The 21,212-nt window shown below is 52.7% G+C and overlaps 1 protein-coding gene and 1 long non-coding RNA gene across 3 annotated transcripts in view; both read left to right on the top strand.

The window, feature by feature from the left end:
* Positions 1-242: 242 nt before the first annotated feature.
* LOC132529706 (uncharacterized) lies at positions 243-2,989 on the top strand. Of its 2 annotated transcripts, none has more exons than XR_009543548.1 (3): positions 243-435; positions 558-723; positions 2,139-2,989. It is a non-coding gene; the product is annotated as an uncharacterized LOC132529706 (long non-coding RNA). The 2 variants fall into 2 exon arrangements; XR_009543547.1 differs by lacking the exon at positions 2,139-2,989 and adding an exon at positions 1,351-1,555.
* Positions 2,990-10,053: 7,064 nt separating this feature from the next.
* Positions 10,054-21,212, top strand: part of PAPLN (papilin, proteoglycan like sulfated glycoprotein) — a 34,031-nt gene continuing 22,872 nt past the window's right edge. Inside the window, exons 1-6 of the mRNA XM_060139546.1 lie at positions 10,054-10,101; positions 12,255-12,319; positions 17,636-17,751; positions 18,665-18,725; positions 19,033-19,135; positions 20,613-20,743. Of these exons, the coding sequence (XP_059995529.1) occupies positions 12,266-12,319; positions 17,636-17,751; positions 18,665-18,725; positions 19,033-19,135; positions 20,613-20,743 (465 nt within the window). The 5' untranslated portion in view covers positions 10,054-10,101; positions 12,255-12,265. The remainder of the gene's footprint in view (positions 10,102-12,254; positions 12,320-17,635; positions 17,752-18,664; positions 18,726-19,032; positions 19,136-20,612; positions 20,744-21,212) is intronic.

Here is a 21,212-nt window from a genome sequence, read left to right as displayed (position 1 = left end):
GCCACCAGGGAAGCCTTCAACTATTCTTAACACTTAGTTTCTGAAGACTGTTTCTTCTAGAAAACATCTAACTCAAATTAATGTAAAGACTATCAAAATAACTTATAGGATGTATGTTGTAGTACAGTGTAGATATTTCATAAGCTAGAGGATTATCTTTTAAAAATTATTATGTAGGTCACATGAATGGAAAAAAGCAACATTACTTTTATTGACCTGGTAGAGCATAGGTTGTCCTATCACTCTACCTCCAAACTCTACAAAGCCTTTTGTTTCTACACAGTGAATTGCATACACGGTGTTGGGAATTATTGGTCAAAAATAAGTTTGTGGCAGAAAAACCAGAGTTGGCCTATTTGTCTTCAGAAGAAGCAGAGGAGAGGTGGTAGATGTGTTCCTGGGTACATTGGCCAAGGGCATCAAGAAGCAAAGAAGGTAATAAAAATGTTAAAAAAAGAAAAAGAAAAGAAAAAATAAACATAAACTATTTAAAAAAAAAAGGTGTCTTTCCCTCCTACAGGAATCAGAAGCATCATTTGCTTTTATGAATCTTGTAGGCAGTGTCACTAGAGTCTGCCAGAGCAGCATCATGACTTGTCCTCATCAGCTGACAGCCATCTGAGTCTTAGGGGCCCTGATAATGGTGCTCTCGATGAGAAGGAAGAATGTCCTCAAGCAGATTGAGAAGCAGGAGTAATGAGGCTGGATTTCCTGCATCACTAGGTAAGTACCACAGCTTTTTGTAGCACAACCACTCTCCCTGGGGATTCTTCTGTGGGTCAGAGTCGGAGGAGGCCCTGCCCACCAGTAGTTTAGGATCTGGTCAAAAGTGAAACAGCATGCTTGAGTACAAGCAAGTACAGTGTTAGCTCACTACATGATCTAAATGGGAAAGCAGAGTAAGGAGGGATCCACAAAAGACAGGGTTTAAAAGCAGAGTTTCCGGGCTTCCCTGGTGGCGCAGTGGTTGAGAGTCCGCCTGTCGATGCAGGGTACGCAGGTTCGTGCCCCAGTCCGCGAGGATCCCACGTGCCGCGGAGCGGCTGGGCCCGTGAGCCATGGCCGCTGAGCCTGCGCGTCCAGAGCCTGTGCTCCGCAATGGGAGAAGCCACAACAGTGAGAGGCCCACGTACCGCCAAAAAAAAAAAAAAGCGCAGTTTCCTCCAGCAGCATAAGGTTTGAACCAAGTTTGGGAACAAGGGAAGAATCTGAATCGGCAAGAAGACAAAGAGCATAAGCTAAAAAGGAGGAACGTGGGAGACACCCAAGGATAGTCGGATTTTTAATTCAGTTGATTTACTCAGAGGGAAACCTAATTTGTTAACTAAATCTGTTTCCATTTTTACTTAGACTATACCTCCTTCATTAAATGACTTGTAGAAACCGTGGACGATGATGACCTGACCTACCACAGGGACCTTTCAACACAGGGCCTCTTATTCTTGACAAAGATTGATTCTCGTACATGGGCCGGCCCTTCTGTGCCTGGTATGCCAGACCCTTTAATGGAGGGAGATGGAAAAGCCTCAGAAACCAAGTTGGTGGGAGTCTTAATTCTTGGGAGAAAGGGTGACATACTCTTGCTGACTCTGTCTTTTCTTCCCCTAAAACTGTTTTAATTATGTAGTAACCCAAGGTTAATTCCTTATGCAAAAGAGAAAAGGATTTTGTTACCCTTTTACCCATAGAACACCTCGAAGTGGACCGAGGATGAAATTCTGATTGGATTCGTTTTCTTGGGTAGCAGACCTAGTCAAGAACCACTAACCTCAAAGATGTACATACAAGGATGATTTAAAAGTGGAAACAACACTGGCAGCTAGATTAAAATGTTTATACTACACCTAAATACCTGAAATTAAGTGAGTTTTTTAAGGGTTGGTGCATCCTCTCCCAGTAAGGTTATCACATATCTGTCAAGGAAACTGAGGAGAGGTTTTTTGGAACTTTATCCTGCACTTAGATTTTCAGAGGTTTTGCCCACCAAGAACTGTATAACTCATTTGGGAAATAATTTGTTTTTCTGTTTACTAATCGGATTTACCTACATCTGCCATAAGATAGCATAAATATTTAGTGAAATGACTTGAGTTTTAACTTGCTTGAGCCAGATAGATGTGAATGTGTGATTTCCTCAGATTTTCTGAGATGTTGAAAATGACCTCTCCGCCACCTTCCGCCGTCGTGGAATCTCATTGGGAAGTCTTATTTCTGAGACGCCAAACCCAGCCAGAAGGTCATCCAGTTTGCAAAGGTCATCAGGCTTGAGTACTGTAACATCCCAGTGGGAGGGAAAGGGCTTTCCTATGCTGGGTAACCTGCACAGGGCCCGGGGGCAAGGTCTGAGGATGCCAAGAGGGTGTCCACTTTCACCCTGATTCCCTCCATGTCTGTGCTATCTCTAAGGCAGGCCTGGGAGAGATGGGCTAGACTCTGTTTTTGTTAATGTGGCTACTCTGGTTCTCAGGTTACTTCATTGGGCATTTGGAAGTGAGTTCCATGGCTGTTTGTTAAGGGCCTTCAGCCTCTGTGGGAATGTCACGGTGCAGCCAGCCTGCCCAGGGGTTAATGTGCTATTGACGGCATCGCCTTTTTGACTCTGCTGATGTTGGATCCTGTCCTCTAAGCCCGGGGACCCCTTTGGTGTCAGATGGGCCCATGGCAATGACCCCAGAGCAGCCCACCCTCAGGAGTGACAGGGACCCGGGTCCTCTCCCTGTCCCATCATCCTTTGGGGAACTCTTTCTAACCAACAAGGGTTAGAATCCCCCCTTTCCTCGATTGTGCAATAGATAAACTAATGACTTAAATAAGTAAATAATGAAGTCATAGACTTGTTACAAGTGATTATGTAACTTTTGTCATTAAAGAGATGATTCACCAAGGCACTCCAAGCATTCATTAATTGCCGCATAAATTGATTTTTGTTTTTAAGTCAAATGCACTGGTGAACATTTTTGTGAGGGGAGGCAGGTGATGTGACCCAGAGAGGCCCTGTCCCAGTTGGAGCTCCCCAGAGACCAGGCCTGGGAGCTGCCAAGCTGGGGGCTGAGGAGAGCAGCCAGCAGCGAGCTGAGCTCCCTCCCCATCGGCCCCTGGGTGCTTGGAAGGCTGCCTGTCTCTTCCTGGCAGTGCTCCAGCCTTCTGGCGGGGGAGGCCTGGTCGCCCCCTCAGCGGCCCTGGGCTCCTGCCCCTGGGGCTGGAGATAAGTCTGGCCACATCTCCCCACTGGGAACTCAGCCAAGCCAGCTGTTTCCCACAGCCCCTCCCTGACTCACCCCGCCTCTGCCCAGCCAGTTTCTCACACGACAAGCCCCTCCCTCCCAGACTGTGTTGCTCCAGGATTCTGTCTCTGGCTGGTGGGGGCCGGGGACCTGCTTCTTGCCTCCATCTCCCTGAGGTTTGATGTTCCTGTGGCTCCCCCTCCCTCCCCAACACACTCCTTCTTCGTTATTCTCAGAGTAGACAGCCTTTGTCTGCAGACTGGCTCTCTGGACAGGGAGGCTGGCAGAGGAAACTGTCTCATGCACCCTGATGCCTCTGAGCCAGACCAGTGTGGGCACCTTCACATAGACCACAGAGGTGTGCCTTCTGCCCAGCCACCCAAACCCTCCTGCTGCCAGGTGTGGGGATGCGCTGGCCGGAGTGGTAAGAGGGAGCTGGGTGCATGCACTCACCCACCCATCTGGGGCTCCTGGAAACTGCTCAATAAATGTTTGGTGAATACATGAAGTAATGGGTGGATTAGGGGTCCACAGGAGGGGACTTCCGTGCAGGATGATATAAACAGGGCACATGTGTGGGAACATGTTTTAAGTAAGAACAAACATTAACCACTTTGCCCTTGTTTACAAGGCTGTGCTGGAGTTGGTGGAGCCTGAGGTCAGTTGGCCTTATCTGCTTAAGAGACCCAGTATTTATAAACAGGTGGTCGGGGTTGAATCCACACAGGATTACTCCTCAGGGAGCATTTGTGACATCTTGAGAAATACATGGGTTTGTCCTCGGCCAGTGTCACCATGTTGAATGCAGGAGGAATAAAGGGTGGTACGGTTCTTAATACTTCTCCTTACCCCTCATTTAACCAAGAAAAGCCCCAGAGGAACGTACTTGCCCCATAAAACCAACGTCCGTTGAGCATTTACTATTAACGTGCCCAGACCCTACACTGAGCCCGTCACAAGCATTGTCTCAGGTCATCCTCACCTCACCCGTGAGTAGGGTTATCCTCATTTTACAGGTGAGAAAATGGAAGCTTCGAGAAGATGAATAACAGTCCCAGACGCATACAGCAAGAAAGTGGGAGGGGCTGCCCCAGGCCTGTGCTTCTTACCTCCAGGACAGAGGGCACTGTGAGTTGGATCACCTCTCTGGGCCTCCGGTTTCTCTTCTGTAAAAGGCAGACAGCATTTCTCAAATTTCCTACCTAAAGCTGCTCAAGCAACAGAGGAACGTGAGAGACCCTGAGGGTCCTGGGCACAGCCCAGAGTGGCAGCCACGGGCAGAAATGTCTCTGGAGTTTTAAGAAAACAAAAGTTGTAATTTTATTTCATAATGCATTTCGTTGTTGTTTTATTCTGGTAAAATACACATGACATAAAGTTTACCATCTTAATCACTTTTTTTTGTTTGTTTTTTGGCCGTGCTGTGAGGCTTGCGGGATCTCAGTTCCCTGACCAGGAATTGAACCCCGGGCCATGGCAGTGAAAGGCCAGAATCCTAACTACGAGGACACTAGGGAACTCCCTTAATCATTTTTAATGATTATAGTTCAGTGGTATTTGTATTCATAATGTTGTGAATAGTTTAAATGTATAGTTCAGTGGTATTTGTATTTATAATGTTGTGAATAGTTTAAATGTATAGTTCAGTGGTATTTGTATTCATAATGTTGTGCAGCCATCACCACCGTCCATCTCCAGGACTCTTTTCATCTTGCTAAACTGAAACTCTGTATCCATTAAACCCTAACTCCCCATTCCTCCTCCACCCCCGTCCCCAGCCTCTGGTGACCACTATTCTGTCTCCATGAATTGCCTACTCTAGGTAACTCCTATAAGTGGAATCATACAATGTTTGTCTTTTTGTATCTGGCTTATTTCACTTAGCACCCTGTTCTCAAGGTTTGTCCATGTTGCAAGTCTGTAAGTCTGTTTTAATACAAAAGTAACCACAACACCACTTATCTTTAAGTGGCATTGTACTCTAAAATAGGGGTCCAGGATGATGGGTCTGAAATTTACTGGTTAGAGAAGCACAGCAAAAAGATAAAAAGTTAGTACTTTCCCCCTCCTTAAGTTGAGTGTTGGAAAGTCTGTTTCTGAATTGCGTGGTGCAGGTCCTCTAACTTTCTGGGTAATGTTTCCAGGCCTTGGGCACAAGGCACAGTCACCTCTCCATTTCTGGGCTGAGAATCATCCAAATACAGAGGTTGAAGCAGCAGAGGAGGTAAGCAGTGTCCTGAGAGAGTGATGGAAAGAAACCCAGAGGAGAGGATTTCAGGAGCCTTGGCTGCTGGCCTCCAGGGCCCCCAATCCAGGACCCGTCCCTGGCAGCCCACAGGGACAGCAGCCACAGAGCAGGAGACGCCGAGCCAGAGTCAGAACCCACAACAAGAGAGTGACACCTTGCCCTCGCTCTGCAGTGACTGAGGCAGCGAGGCCACACTGCTCCGCCGCGGGACACCAGCTGTGCTCTAGAGGCCAGGCCACCCATGCTAGGCTCAGAGGGACCCTCCAGGCTGTGCTCTGCAGGCTGGCCTCACACCCCATGAAGGCCAGAGCCCTTCCCCCTCAGGAAGCAGAGGGTGGGCGAGGGGCTCTCCTTACACCAGCCCCTTAATGTCTCCAGGAGTTCAGGCAACTGGCTTCTCCAGAGGAGACAGTAGCCTGGATCCTTACAGCGTGTGCATGTGTGTGTGTGTGTGTGTGTGTGTGTGTGTGTGTGTGTGTGTGTGTGTCCATGTGGAAGGAAGGGGATGAGATCTCTGAGGATAGACCTGCTGGGTGGGAGCCAATCAGGACAAGTTTTTTGGAAAACCCCTTCTTTTCCTCCTTTTTGCTGCTCTCCAGTCTTCCGCCCCAGGGCAGTGTCCTGCCCACACCCCAGGGTCTTCACAAGGCCTCAACCTCCCCCTGGCGCCCTGTCCCAGGATCTGGGTTCAGGCCCCAGGGCACAGAAGGACATCCCAGGAATTCTGTTCTGTTTTGGATGGCCCTTGTGTCAGTGGGAGGGTTGAGGAACCTTTATTTCTGTCCCAGCTTTGAGGGTAACACTCCCTTCCAAGGCCGGGTGGCATGTGATGGCCTCTCGTCAGCCATCCTGAGCATTGCCCTCTCATGTCTCACTTCCTGTTCAAGGTCCTGACTTGGATGTGGCAGTGGGAAGGAGGAAAGGGGTTGGTGTGGAGGGGCGCAGACTGGCACCGAGCGTTTGAACGCTCTCCTTCCCACCACCCAACTTTGAGTGGCTATATCGAGGGAAATGGATGTATGTATTGGAGGGTGGGGAGAAGTACAGAGGTAAATGGAGAAATCCTCAAATGTGAAGTGTTCTCTTTTCCCTTTTGGATTCGTAGTGGACTGCAGCATAAGTTGTGACTTTATAGTGGAAATATTTGAATATTCAGTTTGGAAGCTTTGTTTTATTCTAAAGGAACCCACAAGGGTAGAATGCAGTGCCCTACTGGAAGGTAAACTCACCAAGGGCAGGACGATCTGTGTGTTACAGTCCACGGCTTGGGAGAGCCGCTGTGCAACCCTGTGCTTAGTGACATTGCTTCGGTAGCTTGAAAACAGCCGTGGGGTGTTTACACCATGGAAACTGATCAACGCTACAAAGCAGTGCTTTTTCTCCTCCAGAGAGCTGGTTGTTAAGCGTTTACCACCGCTGGACATTTACTCTCTCCATAGGCACTCAGACGTTCAAGGCCTGAATAAATCAATAAACCACCATCCGAAACAGAAGCAAGGAGAGAAGCGGCGCCCTCTAAGCCCAGGTCAGCAGATACCGAGTGCTGGTGCCAAAGGCTGAGAGTGGACATTTGTTCTCCGGGGTAGCCCCGCGCCTGAGCTCCCACCTGGGGCACCTGCCAAGTCTTGTTTCCCGGGTCCTGGCGGTCAGGGTGCCGACATGCTCCTATTGGGGCTGGAGTCTAGAAGGGGCTTTTTCTGGGGGTGACATGGGTCAGTATTGCCTAAAGTCAAGTGTCCAGCAGGATGTCCTAACCAGCACTGGTCCTGGGCCATGATCTATGATCATTTCTGTGATTCCAGCCCATTTCTGTGCCTGATTCTCTAGCTTCCTGTCAATTCCAGGAGCTCCCAATGTCCTTCCTCTGAATAAATTTTCTAAGTTAGCCATGTCCTTTTCTGCAGATTGTAACCAAGAGCCCCGTGTGTCAGGTCAGGTTACGTGCACGGGAGATCTACTGGGGGAAATGCAGCAAAGATAAAAGGAAGGGAGCAGAAGCAGAGAGAGCCTTTCGGAATGCGGTGTAGATCTGGCAGCTGGAGACTGTCAACCAGCCATGGTTCCCGCACCACTTTCTTGAGGGGCACCTTCAGGGCCACTACCAACCCCTGGTACAGGGCACAATGATGAACAACACAGACCACTGCCCTTGCAAAGTTCACAACTTAAACGGAGAAAGAGAGACAAATGCATCACTGCAGTAGTTCAAAGTGCTAGGGCAAACCCCATACCATGGGAGCACAGGGAAGGCTTCCTGGCCGAGGTGCATCCCGGGAGCCCTGAGGCTTTTGAGGTTTCGCCATCTCCCTCTTCTCTCAGCTCCCCATCCCAACCCAGCCTCACAAAGAGATCTGGCCACTTATTTCTTGGCCGTGTCCCTAGATCTGCAATCTACAAAGATGTTCAAGATGTAGGGAATCCAGGATACGGGTGGAGGGAGCATGGGACCAAAGGAACTAAGTTTTACTGAGCACCTGGTAGCAGCTTTATAGAAGCCAGTTACTTCCCTGCTCCACCACCCTCTGCGTGAGGCTCGAGTGAGCAAGTTGAGACAAGGAGGTGACATGACTTGCCCTAGTTCACACACAATGAGAGGCAGAGCAGGTTCCTGCTGCTTCTGCCATCCCAGGCTAACCCTACCCCCAGCCCCAAGTGGAAGGGAGCCTGGTGCAGCCACAGTGAGTGTGACACAGGGCCAGTACAGAGGGGAATTTACAATGTTAGAGAAGGTCTTACACTTGTACCTGGAATCTTCCTTCTAAACCACCATGTTTTTGTGCACACCATTTTTTTTATGGACAAGAATTATGTGCTGGGCACCGTGCTCACCATGTCTCTCTGAGGCGGTGGGACGTGAGGCTTAAAGGCCAGTGCTTGCCCTAACCAGTAACCGCCAGAGCCCAGCTGGCGGGTCCAAGGATGCACTGCGTGCGGGTGCTGCCTCCCCAGCCTCTGGGTCTCCTTTGCCGCTGGGGTGAGGAGTAAGAAATCATGGGCCGGGGTGTCTGAGAAGAAGGGATCATAGATCGTAGAGGGAAACCAGGAACAGATCCGGGAGGTGCCTCGGCTGCTCAACCCCACAGCAGGAGAAGCAGCTGCCTCCCACTTTACAGGGACCTTTGACCAAGCTCCAAAAATTCCTGACTGAGGGGAGCAGGGAGTGGGGCTTTTGGAATGGAAGAAACAGATTTTCCTTTTCTAGAGAGGCTTTGGGTAATCCCACTCCCTTTTCTCTGCCAAGCTTTATCTTTGCCTAAGAATTCACAGAAGTCCCCAGGGGCCCCTGCTACACAGCTGCTGCATCTCCTCTCTTCACTGACAGGTAAGAAATGGGCCAGATTTAACATGCCTCCTTTTTTTTTTGCGGTACGTGGGCCTCTCACTGTTGTGGCCTCTCCCGTTGCGGAGGCTCCGGACGCCCAGGCTCAGCGGCCATGGTTCGCGGGCCCAGCCGCTCCGCGGCACGTGGGATCTTCCTGGACCGGGGCACAAACCCGTGTCCCCTGCATCGGCAGGGGGACTCTCAACCACTGCGCCACCAGGGAAGCCCAACATGCTTATGTTTTAATAAGCTTTTTGTCTGAGCATCTGTGATGGCCCAGGGAGATGAGTTGCAGGAGCTGGAGGTCTTAAGAGGGGGTGAGCTCCCCACTGGTGACTTTTCTCTGACCCTCAGGAGGCCAGGGGAGAAATGCCCAATAGCTGGGCTGGGAAACGGGCTGAAGACAGAAGAGGATGAGGGAAAGGAATCAACCTTGTGACCTCCCCACCTCCGAGTGCCCCAGGGCCAGTGCTATTTTTCTGGGGATAGGTGATTTCCAGTTCCAAAACAGAGATGGCAGACAAGGAATGCCTTGGTTGAGAAAAAGAAGGACAGCTAGGAAAGGAAATTAAATGTATCGCATTTATTGAGCTCCTACCTTGATCCCAACTAGTGCTTTGAACTCACATGACAGGGATGCATGCTTTACCCTCAGGGACCTCACAGCTGAATTAGGGAGACTCAGATCCCTGCTGTGTGATGCACCGTAGAACTACAGCAGACAGAGATGGAGACTGAGGGAGCAAAGGGCCACCAACTTAGCCTGGGGTGGCATGGGGAGGGTTCTAGAGAAGATGATGTTTGGCGGATCTTGAGGGGTGACTAGGAGTTTGCAAGGTTAAGAGGGGGTTTCCAGAGTGCATTCTAGGCAGCGGGAAATGGTGGCTGGGAGGTGGGAAACAGCAGATTGTGTGTGGAGAAACTCAGTTGTGGCCGAAGCATAGAATTCAGGGGTAGAGGACAAGCAGACGGCTGGACACAGGGCTGTGTTGTATGTAAGGTGGGCATGGAGGAAGGATGGCACAGAACCGGAAGACCTGGCTACAGAGGAAATGGGACTGGTGCCAGCCCCCAAAGCGAAGGGCAAGCCCAGCCTAGCATAGACCCAAAGGGATGGAGGCCCTGGGCATCGCAGGTCACCGGGGATGGATGTCAGCAGAGCTGGACGGGGGGAGATGGGCGGGGAGGAAGCCAGCCAGCGGCGGGGAGAGAAAGTCCAACCTCCTCAGGCGTTCCGGGCGGCCTGGCAGACCTCCCAGACTTGGGCTGGGGCGGGCACCCACAGAGCGGGCTCCAGCGGGAGACAGGTAGGAGGCGGATGGACAGGACCCCGGGGGCGGGGGCGGCTCGCCCCTGGGCTGCTGCAGGAATTTGCCCCGCCCGGCTCCCGGGGAGAGCGGCGTGGAAGGAATTGGGGGGCTCCGGGAGGAGACCCCGCCTCCCACTCTCCGCTGAGGCGGGCGCGGCGCCGGGTCCCCGCTCCGCGTCGCGCGCCCTCGGGAGGGGGTGGGGGAGGTCGTGGGCGCGCAGGAAACCCCGGGAGCCTCGAGGGCTGGGGCTGGGCGGACAGACGCAACCCAGGCGGCCCGCGCCAACCCTCCCGCCTCCTCTGCCCTCCCCCACGTCGGACGCCGTTCCGGCGCGGGTCTCCGGAGACCGAGCGCCCCCCTTCCCCGGTGCCGCTGCGGCTGTGGGCCTGGAGCGCCCGAGCCCGGGTCCCTGCGCCGCCGACCCGCGCCTCACGTCGCAAGCCGCCCCTCTCCGTCCCGGGGGCTGCACGGGGCCCGTTCCCCCCGCGGGGCGGGCGCGGGGGAGATCCTCGCGTGCGGACCGGGAAGGGCGCGAGGGGACCCTAGACGCCGGCCCCCGGCACAGCCCGCGCGGAGCCACAGACCCGCTCGGCGCCACAGACCCGCTCGGCCGGAGTCCGCCGCTCCCAGTAGCAACTATAAATAAAGTTCTTTTCTTCTGTCCTTCCTGCCGTCTTTCCTTAAGCTAGGCTCATCCCCGCCCCCTGAAGGCAGTCTCTACTTTAGAGAAGCAGCATCTTTGCCGTTAGCCCGAGAACAAGGCTCCCTGGGCACCGCGGTTTCCCCTCCCGCGCGCGGTTCTTACACGAGGGGCCGCAGAGGCGAAGCTGGACCGCGGCGGTGCGAGCGGGAGGCAGCACGCCACCGCCCTCACCCCGCCAGCCGCGTGGACCTCCGGTTTGCAGAGAAAATTATGCCTACGTGAATCACAGTTGGTGCTAAATTAACGGAGCATGTGCATGGTTAAATGTGCCAGGTTATATCTGGCTGAACCTGGCTTAGGTATGCTCTATTTTGTTCTTCTAAACTGCAATCATTTTATGCTTAAGAAAATTAAAGAGCACAATGATAGAATTTCAGATTTTAAAACTTAAGCATACAAGCCAGTACTTGTTTAATGTTTTGTACTGAAAGGGGCACGTTGTGTATGTCATTCTCCAGTACAGTGACATGTACACACATGCACACCTACTGCACACATGCACGAGACTGCACTCAGACACTCTGTACCTGCTGCACTCGCACACATCATATGCGTGCACACACCAAACTCCACACAGGCATTTTGTACACACACACACACACACACACTACATTGCACACATGCACACACTGCACTCACTCTGCACACACACACACCCCTTAGGGAACCTGCTTGTGGAGCTTCTCCAGTACAGAGAAATGCTGGCTTGGGTTTAAAGTAAGATACAATTAACATTTTTAAAGCATTTAAGTTGAGTTTTAAAAGTGCCTGCAGAGACTTTAAAAAACATTTTTATTAACGAGTTTTTAAACAAGCGCTGTAATGGCTTTTTAAAAAGAATCTCTTGCTGAATTAAAACAGTGAGTCTGATTGCTTTGATTCTGAACTCCCGGTCTTTTAACAAGAAAGTTTTTTTTTTTTTTTCTTTTGCTGTACGCGGGCCTCTCACTGTTGTGGCCTCTCCCGTTGCGGAGCACAAGCTCCGGACGCGCAGGCCCAGCGGCCATGGCTCACGGGCCCAGCCGCTCTGCGGCACGTGGGATCCTCCCGGACCGGGGCACGAACCCGCGTCTCCTGCATCGGCAGGCCGACTCTCAACCACTGTGCCACCAGGGAAGCCCTTGTCTTTGTTTTTAAGGAAGTATTTTTAATTGCCCTCTTTCCATCCCTCTGAAACCCTGAAAGAAGTTACTCTTGAACTTTTAGAAGCCAGTTATAGACGGGCCTTCCCTCCCTCACCGTGTGAGTGGCACGGCCGCTCCGCTGCGCCCCACGGCATCCCCACCAGGCCCTCTGCGGGTGTCCGGGTCACCTGTGGGCAGCCGGGAGGGAGGGACAGGCCACCCCCGCCGCGCCGGCCCAGGAGACCGCGGGGAGCGCGGGATTCGGGGTGGGTGGGGCGGCGCCTTGTCCCGCCCACGCGCTCCAACCCTGGCCTCTCCCGCAGGCCAGGCCGAGATGCAGCTGCTGCTGCTCGCGCTTCTGCTGCTGCCCCAGGCGCCCGGGTCCTCGGTGAGTTCGACCCTTCCCCTCCACCCTGCTCCGCCCCGCCCCGGGAGGACCCTGCTGGGGAGGCGGGGGCGAGGGCTTGGCCGCGGGCCGGAGCCCCCGACGGCTGGAGCACCCCCGGCAGTGGCGCCATCCCCAGGAGAGGGCCAATGTCGGCGACGGGGACGGTGGTGTGGGAGGAGGGAACCGTCGGCCCCAGCTCCTTCAAAGAGGGGTGGGACCTTGAAACTTCCCTCCTGGCTTTGGGGCACAGTTTGCAGAAATGGCAACGTCCCAGCGCCCTCCCCCTTCAGAAGGTGCTGGGGGGCACTGCTAATGCTGGGAACGTCCTGGCCGGGTGGTATATCACGGTGGAAGGAAGAGGGGGTCAGTGCTGGCACCAGCCAAGATGCAGGGCTAGGTGGCCCATCCCACCAGATGTCTGCCACCTGCCTGGGACCAAACTCAGCTGCTCCTCAGTGGGGAGGTTTGGGGTGCCAGCCATTCCCCACTGCCTTTGGGGTTAGCATCTAGAGCAGGGCTGACCGATAGAACCTTCTGACATGATGGAAATGTTCTGCATCAGTGCTGTCCAATAAGATAACCACTCAGTTCATGTGGTTACTGCGCACATGAAATGTGGCTAATGCAGCTGAGGAACTGACTCTTATTTGATTTTGATTAATGTGAATTTAAATAGACTCATGTGGTTAGTGGCTACCGCATTAGCGCAAATTTAGAAAGTGGACACAGGAAGTCAACTGGTGATCACAGTAGTGGTTTCATTAGCCCGAAGGACAGGGCTCCCTGGAGAACATACCTGGGTTCTATGGAGGTACAGAGAATCTTCTAGACCACAGGACCGATCTTTGGGGAAGGGACTGTCTGCAGAGCAGGGCTTGGTCCTGGAGGCTGCTCCTGCCAAGTTTCTCCTGCATTGACAGGATGGAGGGCACAGATTCCGTCCTGTCCCTGGAGAGCGCTCCGCAGGGGGAGACCCACAGCCCTACCCAGCCCTCTGAGGCCAGCAGGAGGACCCCTGAGAAAGGACCCAAACTGTTTGCTGCCTTGAGGAGGGCAGGGGGAATGATGCCTCAGTGGAAATGTGAGTGGAGGATGAGAAGGACTCCTCCGACCAGGGCCGAGAGGGGCAGGCAGGGATGGATGTCAGCAGTGGGCACTGCTCCAGAGCCCCACGGTTTTAGCATGGGCCACAGTCAGAGCAGAGAGTGGGCTAAAGCCCCCTTGCTCATGTCCTCTCCACCACCTTCTGGCTTCCCCGGGTCATCTTTCCCTCCCCATGGTCCTTGTTCCCTAAGTGCCACACCCTGAGGTCCTCGGCACAGGCTTTATCCTGGTGCCTGGCTGAAGCTCAGAGCTCAGGGTGCGGGTGGGGCATGGTGACAGTGTCAGGACACCAGGATGAAACTCAGAGCCACCTCCTAACAGCTGTGACCCTAAGCAAATCACCAGGTCTTAGATTCCTTTAACGGGGGGGCGGGGGGATAATAACACCCACCCACAGGTTGCGTGCAGGTGAAGTGAGTCAAGGTGTCCATAGCAACCTGGGTCCTCTTAGGTGCTCTCTCCCTTAGAGACACCTGGATAGCTGGGGCTGAAAACTCTCCACACCCCCTGCACTGCGGGAGGGTGTGGCTCAGGCTGGTTTTAGCTGGGTGCAGCCCCCTGCCCCATGGCCCAGGCTGGTTCTAGCTGAGGCCAGGACTTCCTCGCCGGACGCCCAGAACTTCATGGGATCATTCTCTGTGCTGACAGGGGTCAGCCTGAGCAGAGTGAGTAGCTGATTACGGAGGGATAAAGCACCACGCCCCTTGCCACCCCCAACCCCAGGCTGGTCGGGGGGAGGCTTCACGAGGGGGACTTCCAATCTCCTCGCCTCTGCCTCTGTTCCCACTCCCACCCTCACCCATGCACGTCGGGCAGCTGATCCCCTGGGAACAGTGCAGCAGGAAAGGGGGCTCCTGAGTTGCCCAGGTGGGGTTGGAGGAGGAGCTGGTGGGGTGCTGAGAGCGTCAGGAGGCAGGTGAGGACAGGCCCAGGGTGAGGGTGGACTGGAGCAGCTCATTCTGGCTTCACACCATCATGCGGGCTCATGGTTTGGGTAATTATAGAGAAACAAGATGTGTCTGTGATGCTGCTGGCTGACTGATTTCTTTTTGTCAGAGAAACTAAAGTACAGGACAGGGCCTGGCTCTAGGATGCCTGCTTCACGGGTGCTGGGCTCGGGGGCAAGGGGATGTTTGTAAGGCTTGGTACTTAAGGGGTCCTGTATTCAGGTGAGTCCTCCCCCACCCCATCCTGATGGCCCAAGGTGGCTGGGTGGCAGGGGTGCCCCTTGTTGACTTGCCCACGCCGGTAAGCCCAGCCCAGTCGCAGGGAAGGGTAGATTGGGGAGGCTCAGTCTCGTGCTTCAGGAGTGAGACTGACACCCAAACAGGACTTGGTCAGAGGTAATTAGTAGCCAGGCGGAGGCGGCAGGATGAGAAAGCAGCAGTTCTTGTGGACCGCTTCCAGAATTCTTATTTTGTAGTGATGAGTCTGGAGTGGAGGTGCTTGTGGTCCCTGGAAAGTCACCCTCCAACCCCGACACTCAACATCTTCCCCTTTAAAATGGGAACGGATCCAAGTAAATTTTAGTTTAAATTTCATAGAGAGAACACTTTTATATTCTGGTTCGCTGGTTTTTGGAGGCTTGGCGATTTTGGCCCAGTTAGAACTGAAGGGTAAATGATTTGAGGAGTGAAAGCTCAGACCTTTGGTCTGGCTGGCCCTTCCTTCTTGGTTTTGTACGTGGTTCATTGCATGTGTGAGTTGTTCTGATTCAGGGTTCTGGTTTTATTATAAAACAAGGAAAACCTGATGTTTGGCACCGAGGCGCTAGAACGCTGTGAGTAATCTGCGCGTGCGCAAACCTCCATCCTCGCCCGGCGGGTGGCTCGCGACGGGAGGAAGAGTTTGCTTTTCCACGTTAGGACCTGAATTCTTCCTCTGGAAAATGGCAGGGATTTCTTTCCCCTAGAGATTCTTATGTCGTGATGCCCTAAAATAAAGTCCCCTTCCAGCAAACGGGACATATTTCCAGTCCACCTTTTGCCTCCTAGCAAGAAATCATGTCCAACACCTCTCCAGCTCCTTAGGCCTCGGCTAGTGTCGGCGTTGGTTCTCCAGGTGAGGTCGGTGGGACCCTGGTGAAAGAGCAGAGGCCTTGGGTGAAGACAACCTGCTATTGTGTCCACCTGTTCCTACGTGGCTCCCTCTCTCTCTGCCTCTCTCTACTCCATGCACTGGGGTCCGTCAGGTTATTCTGAGGAGTGAATAAGAGAATATGTGTGTAGCATGTGGGCTTCTGATGCCAGCTGCAGGGTGTCACATTTTTCGGGTGGGAAACTGTATCTATTAGGATTATTTTTCTGTTACAGAGTCCCAAATAACAGTCCTTCCACAAGAAAGACTTGATCCCTCTTTCAAATAAACACCCAGAGGTCAGAAGTCTAGGGATGTTCTGTCTCACCACATCCTCCAGGCTCCAGATTCTATCTTTGCTTCACTATGTGAAGCCTCCATTCCCAAATTACCTTATAGTTTAGAAGGCTGCTCCAACTCCAGCCATCACATCTGATTTCCAAATAGCAGGAAGGAATACAGGAGGAAGAAGAAAAAGGACAAATGCACATGCAAGCTATCTCTTAGGGACGCCTTATTTTATTGCGTTTGCAGATATTGCATTTTTTACAGATTGAAGGTTTGTGGTAACTCTGTGTCGAGCAAGTCTGTCGGTGCCGTTTTTCCAACAGCATTTGCTCAGTTTGTGTCTCTGTGTCACATTTTAGTAATTCTCATAATATTTCAAATTTTTCATCATTATATTTTTCAGTAATCTATGATCAGTGATCTTTGTTACTATTGCAAAAAGATTACGACTTCCTGAAAGTTCAGATGATGGTTAGCATTTTTTAGCAATAAAGTACTTTTTAAAAATAAATGATTTTATTTTATTTTTTTGGCTGTGTTGGGTCTTTGTTGCTGCGTGTGGGCTTTCTCTAGATGCGGCGAGCGGGGGCTACTCTTCATGGCGGTGCGCAGGCTTCTCATTGCGTTGGCTTCTCTTGTTGCGGATCATGGGCTCTAGGGGCACGGGCTTCATTTGTTGTGACACGGGCTCAGTAGTTGTGGCTCTCGGGCTCTAGAGCGCAGGCTCAGTAGTTGTGGTGCACGGGCTTAGTTGCTCCGTGGCATGTGGGATCTTCCTGGACCAGGAATCGAACCCGTGTCCCCTGCACTGGCAGGCAGATTCTTAACCACTGCGCCACCAGGGAAGCCCCAAGTACTTTAAATTGAGGTGCATACATTTGTTTCTGTTTTTTCTTAGAAGGAATGCTTAATAGATTACAGTATAATGCAAACAGCTTTTATAGGCACTGGGAAATCCCCATATTTGTGTGATTTGCTTTTTCACCATATTTGTTCTATACCGGTGTTCTGGAACCAAACGTACAATATCTCTGAGGTATGCCTGTACTGGAGACTGCTACCCAACACTTTTATGTACATCTCACTGACAAGAATTTAGTGATATAGCTGTGGTTAGCTGCAGGAAATCTGGGAAATGAATTTTGGGATGGAGGCAGCCAGGTATCCAGCTAAGAGTCAAGGGTCCTCTTAATAGGAGAAGGGGAGGATGGATATTGGGGAAGTCCTGGGAGTCCCTGCCACAGATCGGCAGGAAGAAACCACAGCCCCCACTCCAACCACGCACGCACGCACGCACGGTTAGATTAAGTTCTTATTCTAATAGGCCAGAGCTACAAAAACATGGCGCTGCCCGTGGGCAACATTCCCCGCACAGGTGGAGTCCTGTCTGCCTGATGACACGCTGTTCTTCCTGCCCTTTTGTATCTCCCTCCTGGAAGGGCATGCTCTGCTGATCCGTGGGCTTCCATTCAAGGGAATGTTTGCAGACATCTTGATTCTCAAACCAGGCTCTTCCCAGCCAGGGGATATCACGGTCAGGGGAGAGATCTCTGCCCCCAGCTTGGCGGCTTGCCCGCTGTACTTGGCAAGTAGGGGCGGCTGGTGGAGGTGGCGTTGACGGATGAGAAGGCCGGCTCCCAGCTCCTTATGGTGACAGCTGGCCAGTTCCACAAATAAGTATGTCCGGGTGCCTGGCGGTGCTGCCGTCCTGAAGGCTTGGCTCTAGGAGACAAGATCTCAGGTTCTTTGCAGGGGAGGGGGTGTTTTGAGACAGGGGGCCCCGGGGGAGCCCTGAGCACCCTGTGGGGCTCCAAGTGCTGAGTCCCTCCTGAGTGTCTCCTCCCGCAGGCTCCCAGGGTGAGGCGGCAGAGTGACACCTGGAGCTCCTGGGGCAGCTGGAGCCCTTGCAGCCGGACCTGTGGAGGGGGCGTCAGCTTCCGGGAGCGCCCCTGCTACTCCCAGAGGTAGGAAGGTGGGAATGGGCCAGCTTGTAAAAAGAGGGCAGGCGTGAGGGAGCAGCTGGGTCTTGGGCTAGGTGTCCCGGGCCAGTGCCAGGCCACAGGGGCAGGACCTACGACATAATGGATTTGTGCTGGGAGCAGCGTTAGTGGAGAATTTGAAATTGAGTCATTTCCACGTCCTTACACTCTGACTGCAACAACCACCTTATTTCAGGGGGCTGGAGCCATTCCTGCTTCATCCACCCCGAGTCTCTAGATCCTCATGCAGTACCTGGCAGGTGCAGTGAATTCTTGTTGAATTAATGAATAATCTTCAACAGTTTAACCTGTGTGGTTTCTCTACTGTCAGCTTCTTTGTCAAGTATAGATGTTTTTCACTCTAAGTGACTTAGTAAGCACCTGCTCTGTGCTCTGCACTCTGATAGGTACTATAGGGTGCAAAAGAAGGGGTGATGACACCCTGCCTGTCAGTGGGTTTACCTGTTCCTGAAAACTTTGGGTGAAGAGGGAGAGAGAGAAGACATTACTATAAGTGCCTTATCCTCATTTACTCCTTAAGTGGCAGAATAACCTTACCAGGTGGGTAGGTATTACATCTTATTGTGTCTCCAAGGGCAGAATTTGAGGCTTCTCTGGGAATTTGCTTTAAGAGGCAGAGTGGCCCCAAGTTAGACAAACTCCGGGGTAGTTAGACTTCTGGGTCTGACTTCTCCCAGGTATAAACAGAGAGCTGATTAAACCTACCTAAAGGGATTTATGTGTGAGGCCGCACCCCTCCCCTCCTTGCCACCCCTCGGGCCCAGTGGTGCCCACCAGGTGGCGCCACCGAAGCTGAGGTCCAGGCGGGGGAGCCCCAGGAAGGGGCGGGGTGTTGGGTCATGGGGGTTCGGGTCTTCCCAGCGCTCTCGCCCTGCAGGAGAGATGGGGGCTCCGGCTGCGTGGGCCCCTCCCGGAGCCACCGCTCTTGCCGCACCGAGGTAAGGTAAAGCCCCCGGGGGTGGGGGACAGCTTCCCGGACGCCCTGCTCGGCTGACATCCTAGCCCTCGGGGGCCCTCCTGTCGGTGCACAGCAACCCCTTCCTCACCCACCCTGAAATGATAGCTTCGCCCGGGCAGCCCAAGGCCCCTAGAGCGGGCGCACGGGAGCCCTGGGGACCCGACTCCACCTCCCCGAAGCTACAGCGGGGGTTGGGGGGACAGGACCCCACCTCCCCGGGGCTAACCGGGCGGCAGACCCCAGTGGTGGACCCACGAGCCCCTTCCCTTGTCCTCTTCGCCCCGCAGAGCTGTCCCGACGGGGCCCGCGACTTCAGGGCGGAGCAGTGCGCCGAGTTCGACGGCCAGGAGTTCCAGGGGCGGCGGTACAAGTGGCTGCCGTACTACGGCGGTAAGTGCGCGAGTCCCTCCGACTGCTGCCCCCCACTGCGTTGCCCTATGCTGGGCCCCATCTTTGGGGATCTCTTTGCTACACTGACTGCATTTCGCAGTTCTCATTACCATATTATAGACACGTTGTCAAATACATTTAAAGGAAAACCTCCAGTACCCCCAGCAGGGCACAACAGTGGTGGTCGTTTTGAGGTTTTTCCATCCTTTTCCCCTCCATACATACGTTTTCAAACAAAGCCTTGGCCAAGCCTCTGATGTTTTGAGACTTCTTTTGGTTGGCCTGCTCCGGAAGCATTCCTCACGTGGCAGGAGGCATGGTGGAGGGCCGGGCAGGGGGTGGGGTGCGAGGTGGCGAGTGGAGTCTGTGCCTGAGTTTGGGCAACCTGCAGGCTGGGCTGCAGGGGGCTTGATGTGGCAAGAGCTCGTTTACTCAGAGTCTCTGGGGCCGGAACCTGGCTCTGGGTAAATTTGAGGAAGATGTAGGTGATTAATTTTTAGAGCAATACAGTTCAAGAAAACAAACAAACAAAAAACACTAACATGTGTACTTAAAACATTTTAGATGAGTCAGAACATACCTGAGTAGTAGTTTTCACTGCTCACTGTGGATGACTCCCGGAAACTCTGTGGCACTCGGGATTCCAAATCAGTTAACAGAGCTGTGTGTGCTCTGGGGTGGGGAAGGGGTCTTGGCCAGAGGGGGGGCGGCCCCAGTGCGGTGGTTTGCATTCATTGCTCCTCCTGGATCCTAAGGTGAGGGTATGTTGAAAATAATTTAAATACCTGTTATAGAAAAATTAGAACACAGGGGAAAGTTTAAAAAGGGTTGTTGAGGGATGCCTTCTTTGGGTGGAGGTGATTACAATCCTGTTAGCACTTCTGGGCTGTTTAAACAATGTGTATATAATATTTAGATAAATATAAAAATTGAAACAAGAAAAAAACCTTAACCCTATCTCTTTCATAGGATCCAGGCTAGCATTTCATGCGAGCCCTTTTCACATTATTCTCTCTCTGTTTACCTACTTGTAGTTATTACATAGTATCACTTTGCACTCTGTTATAAGCATCTTCCCACATTACTGTCTAGTCTTCATAACCATAGTTTTTAATAGCACAGTCAACACGCGTAATATTCTAGTGATAGATAATAGAGTAGCTGATTGTTAAAACTTGGACTATTATAAATAATAAGGGTGGGATAGACCTCTTCAAATGTCTAGCTTTTTCCTTATTCTGGGATTTTTCTTCGACTTGATTCCCAGGGATTCCCAGAGATGCAGCAGTTTCCGGGAGAGCATCCCTTCTCCCTGGCTTGGGGGTGGGATTCTGAGCCACTGGGAGTATGTATGGCGCTGTGGGCCCCTCCCAGTCATGGGCGCGCGTGCTTCTGGCTCCTGCCCACACTTCGCTGTTGCTAGGACAGGCCTTGAACCTCGCTCAGCCTCTCAGCTTTCTCCTCTTGCTCGCCGCAGCCCCAAACAAATGTGAACTGAACTGCATTCCCAAGGGGGAGAGCTTCTACTACAAGCACAGGGAGGCCGTCATAGACGGGACACCCTGCGAGCCTGGCAAACGGGACATCTGCGTGGATGGCAGCTGCCGGGTGAGTTATGCCCCCACCCCCACCAGATGGCTCGGGGCCTGTTGCAGACGTCGCCCAGCCCCGCACCAGCAGGCCAGGGGCTCTCATGACTTTGACGTCTTCTCAAGACTAGCTTCTAAGGTGCCTTGCATCACAGATGCCCTGTGACCCTCTTACCTTTGCCCTTTGAAAACTCTAGGCCCACAGTAATAGGAACCCTCTGGGTGGCACTGTGAACACTGAGGCTACCACTTCTTCCCGGTAATTTTGTTTCCACGCTGCTCTTCACAGCTGCTCACAATTATACTAAATGAACCTCTCTTCCATTATTTTTTTTAATTAATTAATTTATTTATTTATGGCAGTGTTGGGTCTTCATTTCTGTGCGAGGGCTTTCTCTAGTTGTGGCAGGCGGGGGCCACTCTTCATCGTGGTGCGCGGGCCTCTCACTATCGTGGCCTCTCTTGTTGAGGAGCACAGACTCCAGACG

Source organism: Lagenorhynchus albirostris, chromosome 1, assembly GCF_949774975.1.
Source record: "Lagenorhynchus albirostris chromosome 1, mLagAlb1.1, whole genome shotgun sequence".
Taxonomy (NCBI): domain Eukaryota; kingdom Metazoa; phylum Chordata; class Mammalia; order Artiodactyla; family Delphinidae; genus Lagenorhynchus; species Lagenorhynchus albirostris.
This window is presented reverse-complemented; position numbering and strand designations above follow the sequence as displayed.